Genomic DNA, 22,588 nt, shown 5'->3' with positions numbered 1-22,588 from the left:
CATCTTATATCTGAGAACATTTTTATTGTTCCATTTATTGATTTCTCTACTCCACATCCATTCTTAGTGAATCCTTGCACTCGAGGTAGATCTTCGTTATAACTAGCATAATATTTGTCTAATTTGTCTCCATTTGTGGGATTACCTCAAGACTTCCTCCATGTCAGGAACTGGGTTTTCAATTTTTTGTTGCTTCCAATTTAATTTTTATTCTGTAATGTTTCACAATCTATTTCCTTAGCAAGATGCCTCTTCATCTCTTTTGACTGCTTTCTCACTTTGTCCTTTGTTTTATTGACTCTATGGACTTCCCAAACCCTTCCATAGCAATAGCTTTTGAGACATTAGTTGAAATCCTATAGAATCTGCAGAATAAAGATATCGTATATTTATTTTATCTTTTCATTGGCTATTAAATTAAATGAAGAGCAAAATGTAATTTTTGAGTCCAGTACATTCTTCTTCTTAGGGGCCCTTTTATTTTAAAAGTAAGAAATAAAATACAATGTGTCTCCCTGGGGAATTGTGGGAGTCTTATCTTTATGCAGTAACCTAAGATTCTCCACGGGAATAAAATTAAAGCAGAGCTAAGGGGGCTGTGATTCCAAATAACCAAAAGGTACACAAAATGTTTTCAAAGATAGTGATCAGAATTACTAACACCAGTAATAGAATAACATGGAAAAGAATAGGGATGCCTGATTGGCCCAGCCAGTAAAGCGGTGGACTTCAGCTCAGGTCATGATCTCACAGTTCACAAATTCAAGCCCCACATCGGGGTCTGTGCGGACAGTTCAGAGCCTGGATCCTGCTTCAGATTCTGTGTCTACATCTCTCTCTATCCCTCCCCTCTCCCCTGCTCTCCTCTCTCATCATCTCTCTCAAAAATAAACATTAAAAAATTTTTTTAATGGAGAAGAATCGTGTGATGTGGTTTGTAGAAATTTACAATTTGTACTTTCTGATCTTATATTTGAAATATTGCACAACCATTCCTGACCCATAAAAGGCCAGACACACGACCTCTCTCCATCCTTCATATTCTCCCAGTACATGATATTCAAGATTTCTGGACGATTGCTGTATTAATAATAGTGAGAATATTATTAAAAAGTCAAACTGAGTCTGCCTGACACATATGACATATGGCTCAAAGATCTTCTTGTGACTCCTTCCCTCACTGAGTACTTCCCAACCACCGTGAATAACTAACTCCTCCCTCTATCTACCTTCCTATATGTACACACACACACACACACACACACACACACACACACACACACACCAATCTCCATTTCTTAGGGTCTTCTAATTAATATCTGATGTCCCTTATTACTATCTAAAATTTCTTTTTTATGTTTATTTATTTATTTTTAGAGAGATAGAGAGAGAGAGAACATGGGATAGGGGTAGAGAGTGAGTGGGGGGTGAGAGAATCCCAAGCAGGCTTTCTGCTGTCATCTCAGAGCCTGACAGAGGGAGGAGGGAGTCGACTGTACCCAAACCATGAGATCATGACCCAAACTGAAACCCAGAACTGGAGGCTTAACCAACTGAGCTAAGCAGGTAACCCTATCTGAAATTTCTTGTACTTGTATTTGTTTACTTGTCTGTGAGTTACCTCTGCCCCAAAGAAGACATCTTGTCTGCCTTGTTTGCTACCCTACCCCTGATCCCCAGCATTTTGGATAATACATGGCTCAGAGTGAGTGCTCATTAAATACTCTATATTTAAATGTTTTGCTGATCAAATAGTTTCATAGTTAAGTAGAGATGAGAGCTACCTATTTGTTTCTTAGCTGGGGATCTTCCTGTCAATTAGAAACCTTCAGAATATAGAGATGTTTCTTTGCCCTGGAAGCCAGACAGAGCATAAGATTGTGGGAAATAGCTGGCTCAGCCATCAGGTTGAACCCAAAGACGATGTTTCTTTCCAGGCCTGAAAATCGACGGACACTGTCCAACACTATGTGATTGCCCATGATATCTGATGCATCTTTGATCTGTACTAACAGATCAGATTCCTTATCGAGCTCAGATATTCTTCTTTTCCTCATTGCTCTTAGAAGCTTATCTTTATATATTTCCACTTCACTTGCTATGCTGCAAAGCACGGCAATGTCCTTGGGAGAATAACCATTCCTCAAGAGAAAGTGGCATTTATTTGCTACTTGAACCACCATATTTTCCAAGTCCAAGGACTCTATAACCTCCACATTTCCTGGAATACCCTGAGCCCATTCACCTTCATGAACCATCTCCAGCGATCCAGAGGGGACGTTGCGTGGACGATTTTCTCTGACTTTCTGCATTACTTCTTGTAGGTAGTTGGCTATTGGATCTGCATTACGGATCACTCTGGTGAGCTCTTCTCTTGGATACTGGGCTGTGAGAGCAGGAAGGCCACTGGTGCTCAAGTGGGTAGTCTGAAAGTAGTCTAGAAAGATCCAGAGAATTCCTGGGCAATCCTTTTCCCTCTGAGTGATGTTTTTTGCCTTTTCATACCAGTCTCCATCTTCATCGCGAAAATTCTGAGCTTCGTCAATGATGATGTGCTGAATTTTTTTGAAGTCATTTTGCATGAAGGCTTTCCGGGTCACTGCCTGGCAGATTTGTCTCTGGCTGAAAATGTAGAGAAACACAGTCAAGTTATCCCACTCAAACAAAGGAAGCCAATTCTACCCTTAAACTCTTCTGGACCTAGTCGATACAATATGACTTTCCCCATGTGAACTTAAAGCCAAACCAGTTAAAGTTATTGAAATAAAGAAAATGAATATAGTTAGGCTGCATACCTCACAAAATTCTTCAGAGGCTGATTTTCACAGATGTAAAGAATATCATCTGGTTGACAGTGAAACACATTCCTGATCTTCTCCATTATCCTAAGAGCCAGGATGGTCTTCCCTGATCCAGGTAAGCCATGAACAAACAGCTCTCTGGTCTTGTGAATGTTCGTTGAAAGCAACTTATACTGTTTCTCTGTGAGTAGGCTCAAAACCTCAGAGCCCAGCTCTTCACTTAAGAAAGAGCGGAATCCGAGCAAGACTATCACAAGGGAACGTAACAGAGCTTCCATGTGCTGGATAGTCAGAAGGTTATAGGACTCAGGGTAAATTTGCAAATCCGAATCATGAAGAGTCGTTGCTGTATTATCAGGATTCAGCAGGAAGATCAAGGGAGTGACGCACAATTTCCCAGTGTAGCCACCTGTGTTCACCAGCTTCTGCTTTAAGGTACGGGCGACCATCCTAGAATAGCCCTTCCAGCTTGCATCCCACTCACTGAGAATGGTGTAGAGGAGTGGGATGTTGTTCTGGGAAAGGAGAAGAGCATCGCAGATGACTCCCTGCTTCTCTGGCAGACCCAAGTCCACGGCCCAGCTTCGAGAGAATATCAATATTCCTTGAGAGAAAGGGCGCATTTCCTTATTGATTAAGTTTCTGAGTCCTCTGTGTGTTGAGAACAGCTCCTTGTAAAGACTTTCTGGTGTATACACCACTCTGTCTGGTAATACTAAACAGGAAAAGAATTGGAATAAATTGGAGACTCCCCAGACAAGCTAGAATCATCATTACACGTAATAGATTCAATCCACATTTGGGCCCAACTGTGTGTCAGAACGAGGACGCATTAGTAATAAAAGAGATAAAACAATTGCCAGTCCAATGGAGATGATAAGTGACTGGCATAACAGAGGCAAACAATAATTACAGAAAGTGGTTAATGCAATGGGCAAGAAGTGTATAGAGCATGATGCAATCAACAAGCAGAGGTAGCCCTCAGGAGAAAAGAAAATGTGAAAGTCTTTCTGAAGAAGGAGATATCAGAGGTGCTTCTTAAGGGATGGCTGTTAGTTAGCCCTCTGAAGGATGCGAGAAGCTAGAGATAGGCAAAAGGGGACTCCTGAGTAAAAGCACGAGACAAGAAACAGCAAGGGCCATGCAAGCACCTCCAAGAAGTTTTTTGCTGTGAAGTCTAAAGTGAAAGGCAAAAGGAGGAAACGAGAATGGAGAAGAAGGCATTATGGTGCCATTCTAGCACCTGCAAGGCTGACTAGGGTTAACAATACTGTGTAATATACCTGAAAGTTGGTAAATGTCCTCAACACACACACACACACACACCAGCTCAGGTGGTGGAGCATGCAACTTTTGATCTTGGGGTGTGAGTTTGAGCCCTGTGTGGTGTATAGAGATACTTTAAAAAATAAAAGCCTTTTTTTATAAAGAAAAAAAAAACTGTGCTGTACCCCTTATATATATATGATTTATATGCCAATTATGTCTCCATAAATCAGGAAAAAACACCTGTCAAAGGTTATAAACTATATGAGGTGTCCTCTATGACATTCTGCCAAAGGCAAAATTATAGTTATGGAAAATAGATCAATGGCTTCTAGGAGTTAGGGATTGGAGATCTTTGACCCCAAAGGGACAGAACAAACGGGCTTTTTGTGTGTGATGGAATTATTCTGTATCTTTACCCTGGTGGCGGTTACATGAATCTATACCTTTAAAACCACTTAAAAATTTTTAAACAAAAAAAAGCCCATTTTACATACATAAATTTTAAGAATTAATAATTATAAGTGCTCTTTTTAAAAGAGAGTTGGCTGTTTTATATGTATATAAAGCCTTCTTAAATCTTTTAGCATCAGAAGCCCAAATCAGCACTCTAACCAAATCTATGAACTTCTCCCCAGAAAACTAATACACACAAAATTTGAATTTTAAATCAGGGTAGAAGGAAGAGACAAGGATGAATCCAGATTTCTGTGATTGGCTGGGTGGAGGATGGACTCTCCAAATCACAGAGACAATGTGGAAGAAATGGCAGAAAAAGAATACTTACTACAGATTCATATGCAAAATATACAGAACAAATAGAAGATTGTCAGAATGGAAGACTGATTTTGGAAATGCTCAGTTTGGGGTACTGTGGTACATCGAGTGTCCAGCAAGTAACTTGGACACACCAGTACCGTTTGTCGGGGCTCAGACAAATACTAAAGCCATTTTCTATACAAGTGGACTGAACTAATGGCTCCTTCTCCTCCTATTTTAATGTAATATCATTTTGGAATTATTGACCAGTGATTTCAACCAAGTAAAGAGATAATGTATAACTATAGGAAAGATTAGTGCGAAACTACCTTTGTTTTTGCATTAATAAGATTATTAAGTAAAACGTTTGGAAATGGCATAATGTATATTTTAAGGCTAAGAGCTTTCCTAAATTCCAGCAATTAACAATCAGAAATTATTATCATATAAAGATCTCCTTCTAGGAAAAAATTTAAAAATTTTAATTCTAGTGTGGTTAGCATATAGTGTTACACTAGTTTTGGGTGTGCAATACAGTGATTTCACAATTATATACATTACTCAGTGCTCATCATGGTTAGCCTCATCACCTATCCCACCCATCCCCCACCCCCTCCCCTCTCATAGCCATCAGTTTGTTATTTAGAGTTCAGAGTCTGTTTTTTGGTTTGTCTCTTTTATCTTTGTTTGTTTTGTTTCTTAAATTCCACATAGGAGTAAAATTATATGGTATTTGTCTTTGTCCAGCTGACTTATTCTAGGAATAAAATTTGACATATATAAGAACAATACAGATAAAACTGAAACAATTGAAAGATGTATCATATTTCACTGATTATAAGTGTACTTTAATACCTCTGAAATCAAGGTACATCTTCTAATTTAATTGGCAATATTTTCTTTTTTTAGTGGTAAATTAAATCATAATGCAATATTGTTTCCTTGGGTTTGATGAAATATAGTAAAAGAAGACTTTAACAAATGGCCAAACATCCCATGTTCACCTATGAGAAAATTCACTGTGTGAAAATGGCAATTCTTCCCAAAGTAATTTATCAATTTCATGTGGTTGCCATCAAAATAATGTCCATGTTTCCTTTACTTTTAGGTGAACAAAAACGACTCTAAGTTTCTTCTAGAAGGGAAATGCCATGATAGTACCATTTGGGGAAAGTGGATTCTGGTCTGTGTTTTGAATTACAACTTGGTAACATTCATAAAAACGTACAAGCAATTGCCACTACTTGGGATTTATCCTTAAGGAACATCACAAGATATTTTTAGAAAAATGTATATTGTAGCATTGTTGAAAATAAAAAAAAAGTTAGTTGTCATATAAAATTCCATCGAAGAAAGGACTGCTTAAACAAGCAGTAGCAGGGTAGTTTGCAAAGTTCTGTTTTTTGACCTGGGTGGTGGTTACACAGGTTTCGCTGCATAGCAATTCTTATTTTTTAAAATTTAAATTACCTTAAGTAATCTCTACACCTAGCGTGGGGATTGAACTCATGACCCCGAGATTCAGAGTTGCGCACTCCTCTGAGCCAGCCAGATGCCCCTCCCTGCATTATTATTTATTAAATTATAGCTTTGTTCCATGTACTTTCTGTATGTATAATATATTTCACAATAAAAGCAGCTAAAATTAATAACATCTATGCTTAGAAATACTATGAAACACTACACAATCAATAAAAGAATTGGGTACAACTACGAGTAATGTCATGACAAGATGTACTTACATATCACTCAGATTCAGCCTTATGCTTGCACCTATTTGTAGTACATTCACTTTCACTGCTGAATAATATTCTACTTTGTGAACATACTATAATATGAATAGTAACCTAGAGCAATCATGGGGATTTCTCGAATTTTATACATCTCCTGATGCATATGTATACATTCTTCTCTAGAAACTAGAAAAAGTTACTAACTGGTAGAGTATGCAAATGACCAAATTAGTCCAAAGAGATTAAGCCAATTTAATTCGTAGCAGCAATATACAAAAGATTCTGATTTGGGGCACTGGAGTGGCTCAGTTGGTTGAGCATCCAACCAGTGATTTCTGCAGGGTGGTGGGAATGAGCCCCACTTTGGGCTATGTGCTGAGCATGGAGCCTGCTTGGGATACTCTCTCTCTCTCTCTCTCTCTCTCTCTCTTTCTCTCTCTCTCTCTCTCCCTTTACCCTTATCCCCCCTTCATGCTCTTTCTGTATTTCTCCCTCTAGAAAAACAAAAGATTCTGATTACCCAGAACCTCTTCAACATCTGTTGTTTCAATTAAATAGTGTAAGATGGTATCTATCTGTGGTTTTGAAGTGTGTTTCGCTCATCCTGATGGCTTGAACAGTCCTTCCTAAGTTTACTGGACATGTGTGTTTCCCTTTCAGAGAAATATATCTTTAAAACTATTGTGTATTAGTTTACTAGGTGGTTTTTGCTTTTAAAAAATTATGTAAGTTCTTGATATATTCTTGATACCAATCCTTTGTCAGCTACATGGCTTTCGCAATCTCTTCAAGTTTGTCACTGAATCCTTTCTCTCTCGTTAAGGTATCTTTTGAGTAACAGAAGTTCTTAATTTTAATGTAATGAAATTTATCAATCTTTTTGTTTAAGGTAAGTACTTTTAGGTCTAGAGTAGGAAGTCCTGTCCTCCTTCAATGATGCAAAATTATTTGTGTACATCTACTAAAAGTTTGAAGGGTTTGTTTCTTACATTTAAGTCCTTAAACCTTCTGGAATTGATTTTTTATATCATATATATAGGAGCCCAGTTTTAGTTTTCATACAAATGAACAACTGACACATTCCAAAGCAACCAGACATGAATTACCTGGAAAGTAACGTTTTTGCTGTGCTTCCAGACATTCAAAGTTCTTAGGAGTGCACACGGTCCTGCTGCGGGGTGTAGTGGATGACAAACTCAATGCAAGGATCATCTCAGAAAGTCTGGGAAGATCTTAGGAAATAAGAAGTGAGAGTTCAATATGCAAAAATGCAGACCCCAGCTTAGAGCTAAGATGTGTTGTAGTCTTTGACTTTGTCTTAGAACTCAAAGCATTGGCCCACAGATCCTTGTGTATACATCCTAAGTCAACTCAGGAAAGCTTACTGATATCTTGGGCAGGATGAGGTACTGGTATGGAGCAATAGTTTTCATTCAAATTGTATTCTATTGAAACACACTTCTTGATTTTTTAGAATACTTATATTTTAAAAATATGATTAGAAGGCATAAAGGTTGAGGCGCCTGGATGGTTCAATCTGTTAAGCATCCGACTCTTGGTTTCGGCTCAGGCCATGATCTCATGGTTGTGAGATTAAGCCCCAAATTAGGCTTTGCTTTGAGCATGGAGCCTGCTTCAGATTCTCTCACTTCCTCTCTCTCTCTCTCTCTCTCTCTCTCTCTGTCTCTCCCTCTTCCCCGCTCTCTCTCTTTAAAAAAAAAAAAACATTAAAAAAAAAAAAGAAGGAATAAAGGTCAATGGTTATAGATTTCTGAGAAGACTCTGAAATGTTCTTTTTTTTGTGGAATGTTGAAGATGTTACCATTAATTTATTTTGTCTAATTTCATCTGGAATTTCCTTTTCCAAGAGGGAAGTACGTCACCAACACTACTCTGGCTTATCATTCTTGGTGAGCAGAACATGTTGTCTCTGAAAAGGAAAAGTAGGCAAGGAGAGAGCCAGTCATGGACTGGTTGTGTTTGGGATCAGAATGGAAGAACGGCAATGAGAAAGGGATAATACTTATTCCAGGGAACAAGAATGGGAAGGCAGGGGAAAGTGACAGTTAGGTTAAAGAGGACACATATGTACATGTGAAAAAAGAATTTCCTGAATAATTAAATGAGTTCATATTTAGAAAGGTAAAGAAGAGACTTGAATATGAACACAAGAAAGGGAGTGAAAATAAAAATTGCAGGATAAGGGTCGCCTGGGTGGCTCAGTCGGTTAAGCGTCCGACTTCGGCCTAGGTCATGATCTAGCAGTTCGTGAGTTCGAGCCCCGCGTCGGGCTCTTTGCTGACAGATAGCTCAGAGCCTGGAGCCTCCTTCACATTCTATGTCTCCCTCTCACTCTGACCCTTCCCTGCTCACGCTGTCTTTCTCTCTCTCTCTCAGAAATAAATAAAACATTAAAAAAATTTTTTTTAAATATTGCAGGATCCGACAGCACCCTGCACTAACCTTTAGTAGGTCTATTAGCACATGGTAACATCTTTTTGTTGAATGCCAGTTATTCAAGATAGGCAGAGGGGGCGAAGGGCAGTGACCTACCAACTGTATCTTTCAGAAAAACAAATCTGGCAAAGTGCGATACAGAGAGTTCCTCTCTTTCTCTAGATTCTGAAATAATACCCTAGTTCTTACCGCCCCACCTCTCCCCTCCCACCCCCCAAGTGAACATTACAATACTGGATTCTGCTCCCTGACCTGGGTCGGCTTCCATCATCCAAGCTATCCATTTCTTCATGTCCAGCTGTTCCACGTGATTGTCCTTCACCTGCCAGGAACTGGGCATCTTGGAAAACACCGCACAGCAAAATTGTTCCACCTTGATTGCACAGACATATCCATGGAGGGCCCCCTGATTGTGTACTTCAAGGAATCTGACAGCATATTTTATCTCATGCTTCTGTGTACAGAAATGATGGACAGGTAGCTTCCTAATACAGGAATCTATAGAAACCTTCAAGGTGTCAGGATCTATTTTCTCCTTTTCACATCCAATGACTTGATGGGTCTCATCATCCACACCAAAAAATATATACCCTCCTTCAGTGTTTGCAAATGCAGAAACACAACTGGGGAGACTCTCGTGAAAGCACTGTGACTCCTCTGTTGAGAACATTTTAAATTCAACATGGAGGGACTTAGTAAAGTTGAGCCTTTCTAGGTACTGAAGCTGAGTTCTAGCAAATAAAGCAGCAGCTGACACCCTTATGTTATGCTCATTTCGCACACCAACCTGAATTTTATGTGGACTTAATGAACTGGAATCAGTATTCCTAAGAGTCTGAGTTTTTCCTTTGAGGAATGCCAGCGCTTCCTTAGGATCCATGACATCAGTCGCTGCTCTGTATCTGTGGTACAAATTGGAGCACAAGGTAGCGAGTCGTACACCAGAGACCTCTGCGTTCCAGGATCTCACAAAAATAAAAAAGAGTTCTCCCTGCTGCATCTCATCTAAATAGCCTTTAAAAATTGAAGGCATCTTCAGTCCTGCTCCATGGATTTCATAATTGTAGTCTTTGTTCTCAATCTCAGCCTTGACCACTCCACCACCAGAATTCAGCAGAGCACATATTGCTGTCAAGATGTTTTCCCTCTGTTTTTCCTGCAGTTCAGGATTCATTTCTTTCCTTTGCATTTCCCCAAGGATGATCTTTCCTACATTTAAGACACATTCGGCATAGTTTGTTTCCAAATCAACCTTGAGACTCATCTTCTCAGCACGTGTCCTTTACCTACCCTGAAGTATTCTCCTAAGAAACAGGAAGATAGTATTATTAGAATATGACAAGCATAGGGTTGTTGGTAATTCATTTTTTTTTGTCTTTTTTTTTTTTTTTGTTTATTTTTTTTTTTCCTTTTTTTTTTTATTCTTTTTTTTTTTTTTAATTATTTTTGTTTTTTTGTTGTTGGAGCTAAGTCTCCTGGAATCCTACTTCTATCAGAGAAATGATCCAGAAGCTATTTTGATGCTCTGATTTTAGTAACTTCACTGTAATCTCTGAGTGACAAAGTCTCTCAGAACACCTGCAGAAAACAAGAAACTGTGCAAAGATACATGAGGACTGGGGCTGTAATGCAACTTGAAAGCTTTCACTGGCAGAGGTGTCTCAGGGGTGTGCTGATGTGTATTGGTTTTGTTGATGGTCATTCGCTCACTGACACCTGGGCTATTCTTGGATTATTTTATAGCCCCATTGTGGAAGAAGCATATCTGACTGAGTTGGTAAATTGTCATTGTTGCTATGGAACAGATCCTCAAGTGTTCCCTCACCCAAGAAGTTCTCATCTCGTGAAAAATTATATATACAATATATATACATATACATATATACACATATATGTAATTTGTTCAAAACAGACAAATTATTGACTGCTGGGTTAATCCAGTTGGCAAGTTAAGGTGGGCTTTTGGCATTTCCTAAACTTCAATGACAACAGGGGATCTCAGAAGAGGTAGGGCTGAGTGAACGTGTGCAGACACAGCATCTTGGAACCACACCACATTATGGAAGGGCAGGTGTGAGGGATGCACATTTTTGCAGCTGCCAATCTTTAACTCATCTGTGGCAGCTGAGTCAAAAGGAGTGACTAGACGAACTCACACATAATAACACCGCTCTCCATCAAGAGATACTTCTCTGTGAACCAACATGTCCTGCTATCAGCTCCCCCAGCTTCCTTCCTCAAAAGCTGGTTGCAGGAAACCAAAGATAGAACCTGAAAGAGAGAAGGAAACACAATCCATACTCCAAAAGCTATAGAACACTTATGAAAGAATTTGAAGAGGACACAAAGAAATGGAAAAGTATCCAATGCTCATGGATTGGAAAAACAAACATTGTGAAAATGTCTATACTACCCAAAGTAATTTACACATTTCATGTAATCCCTATCCAAATACCAACAGCATTTTTCATAGGGCTAGGACAAAAAGTCCTAAAGTGTGTATGGAACCACAGACCCTGAATAGTCAAAGCAATCCTGAAAAAGAAAAATAAATCTGGAGGTATCCTGATTCCAGATTTTAAGCTATACTGCAAAGCTGTAGTCATGAAGACAGTATGGTACTGGCACCAAAACAGATAGATAGATCGATGGAACAGAATAGAAAACCCAGAAATGAACCCATGACTATATTGTCAACTAATCTTAGACAAAGCTGGAAAAAATATCCAATGGAAAAAAAAGACAGTCTCTTCAAGAAATGGTGTTGTTTGGGGGCGCCTGGGTGGCTTAATCGGTTGAGCGTCCGACTTTCACTTGGGTCGTGATCTCGCGGTTCGTGGGTTCGAGCCCCGCATCGGGCTCTGTGCTGACTGCCAGCTCAGAGCCTGGAGCCTGTTTCGGTCTGTGACTCCCTCTCTCTCTGACCCTCCCCTGTTCACGCTGTCTCTCTCTCTCTCTCTCCTAGAAATAAATAAAAAAATATTAAAAAAAAAAAAAAGAAATGGTGTTGGGAAAACTGGATGGCAACATGCAGAAGAATGAAACTTCGTATACCATATACAAAAATAAATTCAAAATGGATGAAAGACCTAAATGGGTTTCCTACCATCAAAATCCTAGAGCAGAACACAGGCAGCAACGTCTTTGACCACAACTGTAGCAACTTTTTACTAGACACATTGCTGGAGATAAGGGAAACAAAACCAAGTGTGAACTTCTGGGACTTCATCAAGATGAAAAGCTTCTTCATAGCAAAGGAAACAATCAACAAAACTATTTGGCAGACTACTGAATGCGATAATTAATTTTCAAATGACATATCTGATAAAGGGTTCGTACTCAAAATCTGTAAGGAACTTATCAAATCAACATCAAAAAAAAAAAAAAAACCCTGTTAAGAAATGGGCAGAAGAGATGAATAGACCTTTTTCCAAAGAAGACATGCAGATGGCTAACAGACACATGAAAACATGCTCAACGTCACTCATCATCGGGGAAATACAAATCAAAAACATGATGAGATAGCACCTCACACCTGTCAGGATGACTAAAAGTAACAAGATACAACAGGTGTTGGTGAGGATGTGGAGAAAGGGGAACCCTCTTGCACTGTTGGTAGCAATGCAAACTAGTGCAGCCACTCTGGAAAACAGTAGGGAGGTTCCTCAAGCAACAAAATATAGAACTACCTTATGATCCAGCACTTTCTCTACTAGTTATTTACCCCAAGGATAAAAAATACAGAATTGAAGGGCTACATGCACCCCGATGTTGATAGCAGCATAATCAACAATAGTGAAACTATGGAGAGAGCTCAAATGAGCTGATGAATGGATACAGAAGATGCAGTATGTATGTGTGTGTGTGTATAACACACACATATATACACACACATATATATACACACACACATATATATAATGGAGTATTACTCAGCCATCAAAAAGAATGAAATCTTGCCATTTGCAATGCCATAGATGGTGCTAGAATGTATTATGCTAAGCGAAATAAGTCAGTCAGAGAAAGACAACTACCACATGATTTAAGTCATATGTGGAATTTAAGAAACAAAACAGAAGAACATACAGGAAGGAAGAGAAAGGAGTCTGAAACCACAAGAATCTCTTAACTGTAAAGAACAAACTGAAGGTTGATGGAGGGATGTGAGTGGGACATGGGCTTGATGGGTAATGGGGATTAAGGAGGGCACTTGCTGTGATGAGCACTGGGTGTTGTATATAAGTGATGAATTCTACTCCTGAAACCAATATTGCACAGTATGCTGAACAACTATGATTTAAATTAAAAAAAAAAAAAAAAAAAGAAGTAAACACAGCCTTCTGGACTCCAGAACGACAGGTGTGGGGCCGACCTAAAGGATCACTATCCAAAATGGGAGCAAGATGGCTACAGCCCTCAGTGGATGGAGACTATACAACAGACGGGATGCTTCCTGTGTTAGTCTCCTGACGAGGTAGAGAGTTAGGGGCTGAATTAGTAAAAGGGACTTGGGGAAACATGTAAATACAAATACAAGAGAGTAACTCTAAGATTAAATAAAAATAGTATTGTAAAGCATAACCGTAACTCATTACATGGTATAGCTGTAAACAAAGTGACAGTCATAATATTATCAATTCTGAATATTGTTCTGACCTGAAAAGATGACATAATCATACTGGCAGGATGTATGGAGAGAAGGGGTAGTGAAGTGTAGATGAGCAAGATCATTATCTCCAGAAAGAGACAGCATTTAAAAGGGGAGGGGGAGGTGTAAGCATAAGCATGTTGTTCAGAAATATATAAATAATCCTGAATGAAAAAGGCAAAAGGATGCCTAGAGAGCAGAAAAAGGGGGCAGAATAAAGTGTAAGAGGCCATTGTTTTTCTTGTTATGTCTTCTGAAACTATGACTGTCGAAATTACACATGACCCCTGTTGGGGTCTGTGGTGATAGCTCAGAGCCTGGAGCCTGCTTCACATTCTGTGTCTCCCTCTCTCTCTCTGCCCTTCCTATACTCTCTCTCCTTCTCTTTCTCTCAAAAATAAATGAACACTTAAAAATTTTTTAATAAAAAATAAAATGATTATATTTTATTATAGGAATTCCATCTCAATTTAATAAATTAATCAAAAGAAAAAGGTGAAATAAAAACTTTCTCAGATAGGGGCGCCTGGGTGGCTTAGTTGGTTGAGCGACTGACTTTCGCTTAGGTCATGATCTCGCGGTTCGTGGGTTCGAGCCCTGCGTCAGGCTCTGTGCTGACTGCCAGCTCAGAGCCTGGAGCCTGTTTCGGAGTCTGTGTCTCTCTCTCTCTCTGACCCTCCCCTGCTCACGCTGTCTCTCTCTCTCCTAGAAATAAAAAAAAAATCATTAAAACTTTCTCAGATAGATAAAAGCTGAAAGAATTTATTAGTAGTAGAACTGCAATCTAAGAAATGCTAAGAAAATAGTCTTCAGGCAGGAGGAAAATGATACTAGTTGGAAAATGAATATACACAGAGCAAAAAACAACACTGGAAATGGTAACCACAAGGGTAAATATATAAGATATTTTAAACTTAAATCTCTCTAAAGGAAGAATAAAATTGAAATACTAATATTAAATGATTTCAAGCCTTAATATACAGTCACAGTAAGCAAGACAGTGTAGAGCCAATATAAAAAGACAGATTCATGGAAGAAAGGGTCTGGAAATAGACCCACATATACATGGACAACAAAGACGCAGAGTAGAGAAAGTGTAAGCTTTTTTTCAACAAAGAGGAGGAACAACTGGATATCCACATACGAAAGAAACGAACTTCAATTCATATTTGATGCCATTTACAGAAATTTGTTTAAAATGTGTCATGCATCTAAATGTAAAACCTAAGACTACGTGGAAATAAATGAAGACTGCACAAATGGGAATAACAAGAGACTATTTATTCAGAGCACACTGTGACAAGGGAGTCAGCCACTTGTGATGGTAGAGACTCAAAAGGCAGGCAGTGGAATTGGGAAGCTTTATAGTGAGGGAGAGGGCTTGGGTAAGCCCTGATTTGAAGTTGTTTTTCCAACAAAGCTGTAAGTGAGCTTACTAGAAATGGCACACCTTATGGGACTGGTTTGGAAGCCTATTGAGCTTTCTTTGGTTCATTCTGAGTTAGAAGTGAGGACAAACTTCAGGGAATCTGGGAGTTATTAACCAAGTCCTGACCACTTTTGCTGCTAGGGCTGTGGTTTGGCTTCTGGAGGCGGTTGCTCCAGTATTGTGGGTCAAGAGTTCTGGATTATATATGGTCTGGCCAGTGTCCATCTGTATATTCAGTCTCTCGACCTCAAAACCTCCGGAGGAAAACATGGGAGAAAATATCTTTACCTTGGGTTTGGCAAACAGTTTTTTAGAGATGTCACTAAATGTACAATACATAAAAGAAAAAAGTTAATATGTTGGACCAGAAGAAAATACTTGCATATGATATATTTGATAATTTGTATCTAGATTAGACACCGAACTCTTGAAAGGCAGTAATAAGAAAACAACCCGATTTAGAAATGGATAATGGATGCAACAAAGTGGATGAGAGGAGGGTATTCTGCTAAGTGAGGGTATTCTGGTGGAGGGTATTCTGCTAAGTGAAATAAGTAAGTCAGAAAGACAGACATCATATGTTTTCATTCACATGTAGATCTTGAGAAACTTAACAGAAGGCCATGGGGGAAGGGAAGGAGAAAAAATAATTTCAAACAGAAAGGGAGGCAAACCCATAAAAGACTCTTAAATACAGAGAACAAACTGGGGGTTGATGGGGGGAGTGGCAAGGGAGAGGGGGAAATAGGTGATGGTCATCGAGAAAGGCACTTGTTGGGATGAGCACTGGGTGATGTATGTAAGCAATGAATCGTGGGAACCTATCCCCAAAACCAAGAGCACACTATATACACTGTATGTTAGCTAACTTGAAATAAATTGTATTAGAAAATTTTTAAAAAGGATAATGGGGCGCCTGCGTGGCTCAGTCAGTTAAGCATACAACTCTTGGTCTCAGCACAGGTCATGATCTCACGGTTTGAAAGTTTGAGCCCCTTATCAGGCTCGCTGCTATCAGCACAGAGCCTGCTTGGGATGCTGTCTACCCCTTCCCCGCTCACGTGCACTTTCTCAAAAATAAATAAACATTAAACATTTTTTTAATGGATAAAAGATTTGAACAGCTCTTCCACCTAAGAAGAGATGTGAAGAGCAAATAAGTACATGAACTATTCAACATCATCAGTCATTAGGAAATACCAAATAAAACTTGTGAGATAGCACTACACACTTATCTGAATAGCTAAAATGACCAACCATACCAGGTATTGGTGAGCATATGGAGAAAAGTGAACTCACACACTCCTGGCAGGAACATAAATACAACCATTTTAGAAAAAAGACTTTGGGGGTCGCCTGGGTGGCTTAGTCGGTTGGGCGTCCAACTTTCGCTTAGGTCATGATCTCGCAGTTCATGGGTTCGAGCCCCGCATCAGGCTCTGTGATGACTGCCAGCTCAGAGCCTGGAGCCTGTTTCAGTCTGTGACTCCCTCTCTCTCTGACCCTCCCCTGCTCATGCTGTCTCTTTCTCTCTCTCTCCTAGAAAGAAATAAAACATTTTAAAAAAAAAAGAAAAAGAAAAAGAAAGAAAAAAGACTTTGGTAGTTCCACACACTTTCCATATGACTCAGCCATTTCACACCTAAGTATTTACCCATGAAAAATGAAAACATATGTCCATACAAAGACCTGTGCCTGAAGGTTCATAATAGTCAGGGAGGGGCAGAGAGACAGGGAGAGAGAGAATCCCAAACAGGTTCCATGCTTTCACCCAGAGCCCGACACTGCACTAGAACTCACCAACTGTGAGATCATGATCTGAGCTGAAATCAAGAGTCAGGTGCTTAACCGACTGAGCCACTCAGGTGCCTCCGCTTGTACACTTTAAATATGTGCAGTTGAGGGGCATCAGGCTGATTAATCGGTAGAACATGGTTTTGTTCTTGGGGTCTGAGTTCATGCCCCATGTTGGGCATAGAGCTTTACTTAAAAAAAAAATATATATATATATATATATATACAGTTTATTTTGTGTTAACAATACTCTAATAAAGCTATTAAAAATTGCCTATCTGAGGGGCGCCTGGGTGGCTCAGTCAGTTAAGCATCCAACTCTTGATTTCAGCTCAGATCAGAATCTCTCAGGTAGTGAGAGTAAACCCTGCCCTGTCAACGCAGAGCCTTTTGGGATCTCTCTCTCTCTTTCTCTCTCTTTCTCTCTCTCTCTCTCTGCTCCTCTCCATGCTGTCTGTCTGTCTCTCTCTCAAATAAGTAAATAAACTTAAAAAATATTACATGTGTGAATGTTGGTGAAACAAAGTAAAACATACTTTGTTATACTTAGCAAAAAAACAGTGGAAATTGATGTGCCCTGCTATTACTGAGATTTTTCCAGAGAAACCAAACCTTTGATAGGACTAGGTTATTTGAGTCCCAAATTGTGCATACTCCAAAAGGACACGTGGGCATGCCCCATATTCACTCCCTAGTAATCACCACCACACCCTGTATTTTCCCTTGCAAACTGTGAATTTACATCTTTCAGGCCTGCCAAGTTCCTTCTCAGTGGAAATCCAACGCTTGGTGTGGAAAACAGCAGGCCCTCCTAACTGCCAGTGAAAATCACCCCAGCAAAATAAGAGAATATGCTGTCGCTTCCATTATAGGTGTATAAAAGCAGGAAGTATTCCATTTCATAAAATTGTCCCTGCAGATTTTTTTCCTAGCAAAGGAACCCTCTAGGACACCTGGTCTTCAGAGACTGTTGCCCTGGCCTGTGATCATGTCCATTAGCCTTGAGGGATACTATAATTATGAATGGTTGTAAATTTAATGTCCTGTTGCTATGACAATAATATTGAAATTGATTACCGGTTTCTTTCTTTCTTTCTTTCTTTAGTTTAATTTTATTTTATTTTAGAGGGAGAAAGCACGCGGAGGAGAGGGGCAGAGAGAGAATTTAAAGCAGGTTCCACGTTCAGCGCTAAGCCAGTCCCAGGGCTGCATTTTGCAACCCTGGGATCATGACCTGAGCGGAAATCAAGAGCCAATGGCTTAACCAGCTGAGCCACCCAGGCGCCCCCTTTCTGTTTTCTGGTAGGCATAAACAACCTGCACAGTTTCAGATTCAGGCCAACAGCCGAATTCACTCTTCGTTGATTCACAAGAAGGCACTAAAACATGTGATTGTTCATTTTCTTATTTAAACAAAAGAATTGAAGAGTCTTGTGACCTTTTAAGGAACACTTCTGACACAGGACGCTATCGCTTAGCGGCTCATCCGCCCGCAGAGCTCTCACCTCTGCCCCCTACAGACTGAAGAAGAACCAGTTTCTCTTTCCGTTTCAAGGCAGGCATATCCTTGCCAACACGCCGGAACCCCCGTTTCCTTGTAGAGGCTTCGCTCTAAGACCTGCCAACAGTGGGGGAGGGGGGCACCGTTAAGCAACCCTTCTCCCCTCTTAGGCACTTCACTGCAGGGAGTTCCATCTGCGTCCTACGAGGGTCACGCGCAAACGGGGAATGGAGTCACTCACGGCAGCCCAGCCTCTCTGGACAGAATCCACGGGAGTTCTTTCAGCCACTTGCTGGGGGATACAGGGCTCCGTGGACCGCCCTGGGACTCCTCTACCCTGGCCCATGCTGTTACTGTTTGAAGACTGACCTTGCATCCTCAGAACGCAGCCTCTTGTAATACAATGGACCCTGAACCTATCTTGTCCCGGGGCCACAACCTCATAGCTTCACTTACGGAGACCCGGCAACCGATGTGGTTCTTTCCTCTAAAGTTCTTCGTGCTCCTCCTGAACAGTGGGACATTTTACCAAGCTCAGTGTGGTAAGATCTGGGCTGTACTGGTGCGCGCCTCCTCCCCTGTTCGCTCGGCGTTCCCAGCCTCCCTGCTCCCCGACCTCCACGGAGCGCCTGTCGTTGGAAGTTGCTATTGACAGCAGGGCAAGCTCCTGAGCGGGAAGCGAGCGCGGGGGAGTTCGCGCGACGGGCGCAGATCTGGGGAGCGAAAGAAGCCCAGCTTTTGCAGGATGTGTGCAAAGGAGAGCGGGTGATGCCTTACCGGCCAACTCTTCTCCTCTGCAGAGAGCTTCCCTCCGGCAGAAGGCGACGGAGCCTCCAAGTCCGCAACAGGAATCTTGACTCTGAAGGGCCTCCGCCTATATCAGGGGAATCAGGTGACACCTCACGGGGCGGGACCCCGCGCGGGTGACAGTGGGATAAACCAACAGTACCATTTCTGTGCACCTGGGAGCCCACTTCTGCAAGGACAACAGCCTTGGTTACTTTTGGTGGATACAGGTGGGGTTTTGGGGGAGGGATGGGGGATCTTCTTTGTTGTTTCTCTGTTTTCTGATTAATTTTTTTGAAGTCTGCGTGTCTCAACCCCCACCCCCAACACCCAGGGAGGGAGTTCCGGGCGCCACCGCGCGCCCTCGCGTCGTCCCTCGCCCCTCTCCAGCGCTTCCCTGGGCAGCGCAGCCTCAGAGTGCGCGCTTCGCAGGTGTTTCCTCCCAACGCCTGCAGCCCCGGGATTTCAGCTCGACTTGCTCTCAGCTATATCCTAGGGTAGTGAGGAGGTGCGAGCGGTGGTTGGGGAGCGAAGCAGAAAATTAAGCTTCCGCTTTCTCGCGTCCCCCACGTCCCAATGCAAAAAGTTGGATTCTGCCTCCTTTTGCGGGTGTTTTAATTTGTAAAGGGATGATGACCGGACCCGAGACAGGCCGCGGGTGTCGCCGCTTGCGGGGGGCCTGGAGGGCTCCGGCGATGGCATTTTGGTGAAAGAAAAACAGAATTGTCCTTTCGATCGGCTTCCCCTGCGGACTTCACACCCAGGTGTTACGCGACACCGTCAGGTTTCAGTTCGTTCATTCTAATTTTATTACCAAACGTGTTCTGGGCGCTCTCTCGAAGGGTCTGGCTCCGCGTCAGGCTCCCGGGGGGTATTATGGGGACCCCGCCGTGCGCACCGCGGTGCAGGGCATCCAAGGAGCAGCGCAGCCGCGCGAAGGAAACGAGGAGTCGGATGCCGGGGGACTGATCCCAGCCCGCGCCCCCAGGGGCGTAAGTAGCATTTGAGGGGGGCCCTGGAGCATTCAGTCCTATCTTGACTCCAACTGCCCTTCCTCTGAGAGATCTCCTTCTGTCTTCTTCCTGCCTCTTAAAATCCTGATAAATAGATGTTTGTTTCCCTATCTCACCACTTCCAGCACCCGAGTCCAGCCAGAAGAACCACTGGAGGCCTCTCAGCAAACACTCTCCTACCTTCTCTCCAGGAGCTCGAGGTCTCAGTGCACCGGGCTGAGGAAACTGAGGCCATCTATAGTGCCTGGGACAGGGTGGGTCTGGGCCCTGGCAGTCTCCTTTAGTCGGTCTCACTTCTCAAGACCGGGTCAGGGATGAGACCCAACCAGACCCTTGGGCCTGGGGAGAGTTGGAAGTTTTGAGCTAATGGGCTGGAGAAACGTCAATGTAAGACTACAAGTCTCTGATGAGTCTACTTCACTGCCCAAGCGTATTCAAATTTGTGCAGCGGGGTCGTTTGACTAGCTCAGTGGAGGAGCCCGTGACTCTTGATCTTGAGGTCATGGGTTTGAGTCCCACATGGAGTGTGGAGATTACTAAAATAAATAAACTTAAAAACAAACAAACAAACAAACAGATCCATGCTCAGAAAGGATGTGGCCACTCTTCCCAGGATACTCTGTAGAGCCAGGGCAGGCCAGGGAGACAAGGATGTTGACCAGTTACCAGAAAACCAAAGGGAAGGGAACTGTCTGGAAGGCACCACCTGTGGTCACCTCTGGCGTTCTGCTTTTAAATTTTTAAATGTATTGTCAAATATATAAGGTGTATGGAAGGTACAAAAATAATAATACATTGAACACTCATGTATTCACCACCCAGCTAAATGATAAAACATCAGCAATAGTTCTGTGTACCTCTGCTGGTTCTCATTCCCTCATCCCACCTGTCCCCTACTCACCTGATACCCAAGACAGTTTTCTAAATTTGAAGTTACTTTTGTTACATGTGTATATGTCACTCATACGTGAAATTGTTTCGCCCAATGAGCACATGTAAATAGTATCATGTTGTATGTTTTCTGCAGATCTTGCTTCCAACTCCCTAACATTTTGTCCCCACATTATCCAGGTCTCCTCACCTTTTTCTGCAAAAGACCTCAGCTTCCGCCCACTTTGGGGTCATAATTGCTACAGTACTGCATCTTCATTTCTGCCCCCCCCCCCATTTTCTGGAAGCTTCTGAAAGGTGTGTGGAAAGGGAGTGGTGCTTTGATGAAATGTTGCCCCTCTAGCAAGTTTGCATGTTTGTCTGATTAGGGTGGTAGGAGGTGAGTGAGGACAGAACATGATTTATTCTTAGTATTTACTGAAGATTAAAAGTAAAACTCGGGTTTGTTCTGTCTAAAAATGGAAATGCCAAGAGCCACTATTGGTCTCCCTCTCTCTCTCTCTCTCTCACAAACACACACACACACGCACTAGGTTAAGGCAAACTTTACATTTTTTTCCTTCAATGAGCTAAGCAGAGAGCAAGCTAATGAGAAGGGACATATCATCTTAGAAGGGATTGAAGAGACACATCACCTTAGAAGGTTCAGGCAGTCTCTCATGGAAAGGGAAACACTGTATTAAAGTCAAGAGTATCACTGCCATGTGTTGGCAATGTCTGCCAGCACATGAGGTTGAAGTCATAGTCAGGTTGGAGGCTGCATGCCATGGTCTGTAGTGTTGGTCCATACAAAACCCAATTCAGGATTCTTCATAAGAGACCCAGGGAGATTGATGCTGGGGTCCATGCTCAGTGACATTGTGGCTGGTCAGACTTTTACTCGGGGGACTGACAGTCATAACAGCCACGAGTTTTAGCACAGATCTTTATCAGTGCTTCCACAGTCTTTCTTTCAAATCCAAGCAACTTGTTTATAATATTCACTTTTCAGGAAAAAAATACATTTCCATCTTCTTCCTTTTTACTTTTTGCAATAACAACAAATTTTTAAAAATATACTTTACATACTCATGCTTATGACTTTTTAAGAACAATGTTTGCTATTTGACAAAGTGGGGTAGAAATCTCACCAAAACAAGTTTACTTGGAGGAGAGATGAGGCATCCTTTGCAAACGTTTATACAAATCACACATGGCAGAGAAGATTGTAGGGAGAATCTCAGTTCTGTCGGTTCTCAGCACTGACTCTGAGATCGAAGAGCATCCTGATGTTTTTCCTGTCCCAGTGTGTGATTATGCTTTCCCCAAAGGTGCCCAGTTGGTATAAGTCCAACACTCCATTTGCTCTTGGAAGTGTAGGAAAGTGGTTCAGAATGTTCTCTCTGTACCCTTCCTCAGATCTGTAGCTCACTGAGAATGAATGTGGCAGGCAGGATAATGGCTTCCCAAAAATGTCTGCACCCTAATCCCCAGGACCTAGGAGAGCTTATGCTACATGAGAGGGGGAATG

The 22,588-nt window shown here is 41.5% G+C and overlaps 1 protein-coding gene across 2 annotated transcripts; it reads right to left on the bottom strand.

Annotated features, from left to right (window-relative positions):
- Positions 1–1,609: 1,609 nt before the first annotated feature.
- LOC120224391 (schlafen family member 5-like) lies at positions 1,610–19,250 on the bottom strand. Of its 2 annotated transcripts, XM_039222636.1 has the most exons (6): positions 19,166–19,250; positions 9,804–10,320; positions 9,269–9,470; positions 7,666–7,791; positions 2,796–3,516; positions 1,610–2,622 (listed from the first exon to the last, which is right to left on the bottom strand). In XM_039222636.1, the coding sequence occupies exons 2-6, from the start codon at positions 10,278–10,280 to the stop codon at positions 1,815–1,817; spliced, it is 2,334 nt and encodes a 777-aa protein (XP_039078567.1). In that variant the 5' UTR covers positions 10,281–10,320; positions 19,166–19,250; the 3' UTR covers positions 1,610–1,814. The 2 variants fall into 2 exon arrangements, with proteins under 2 accessions (XP_039078567.1, XP_039078566.1); XM_039222635.1 differs by having other exon boundaries at positions 9,269–10,320.
- Positions 19,251–22,588: the final 3,338 nt, after the last annotated feature.

This window comes from Hyaena hyaena, unplaced genomic scaffold, assembly GCF_003009895.1.
Source record: "Hyaena hyaena isolate Hyena2069 unplaced genomic scaffold, ASM300989v1 scaffold_1167, whole genome shotgun sequence".
NCBI classification, from domain to species: Eukaryota; Metazoa; Chordata; class Mammalia; order Carnivora; family Hyaenidae; genus Hyaena; species Hyaena hyaena.
This window is presented reverse-complemented; position numbering and strand designations above follow the sequence as displayed.

What these genes read in the sequence shown, in the direction of transcription:
- LOC120224391 (XM_039222635.1), bottom strand. Translation starts at nt 10,280, where the DNA reads ATGAGTCTCAAGGTTGATTTGGAAACAAACTATGCCGAATGTGTCTTA. An exon ending in GATGATGGAAGCCGACCCAG is followed by an intron (nt 7,792 to 9,268) that starts GTCAGGGAGCAG and finishes TTATTTCCTAAG; the next exon opens with ATCTTCCCAGACTTTCTGAG. An exon ending in CCTCTGAAGAATTTTGTGAG is followed by an intron (nt 2,623 to 2,795) that starts GTATGCAGCCTA and finishes CTACATTTTCAG; the next exon opens with CCAGAGACAAATCTGCCAGG.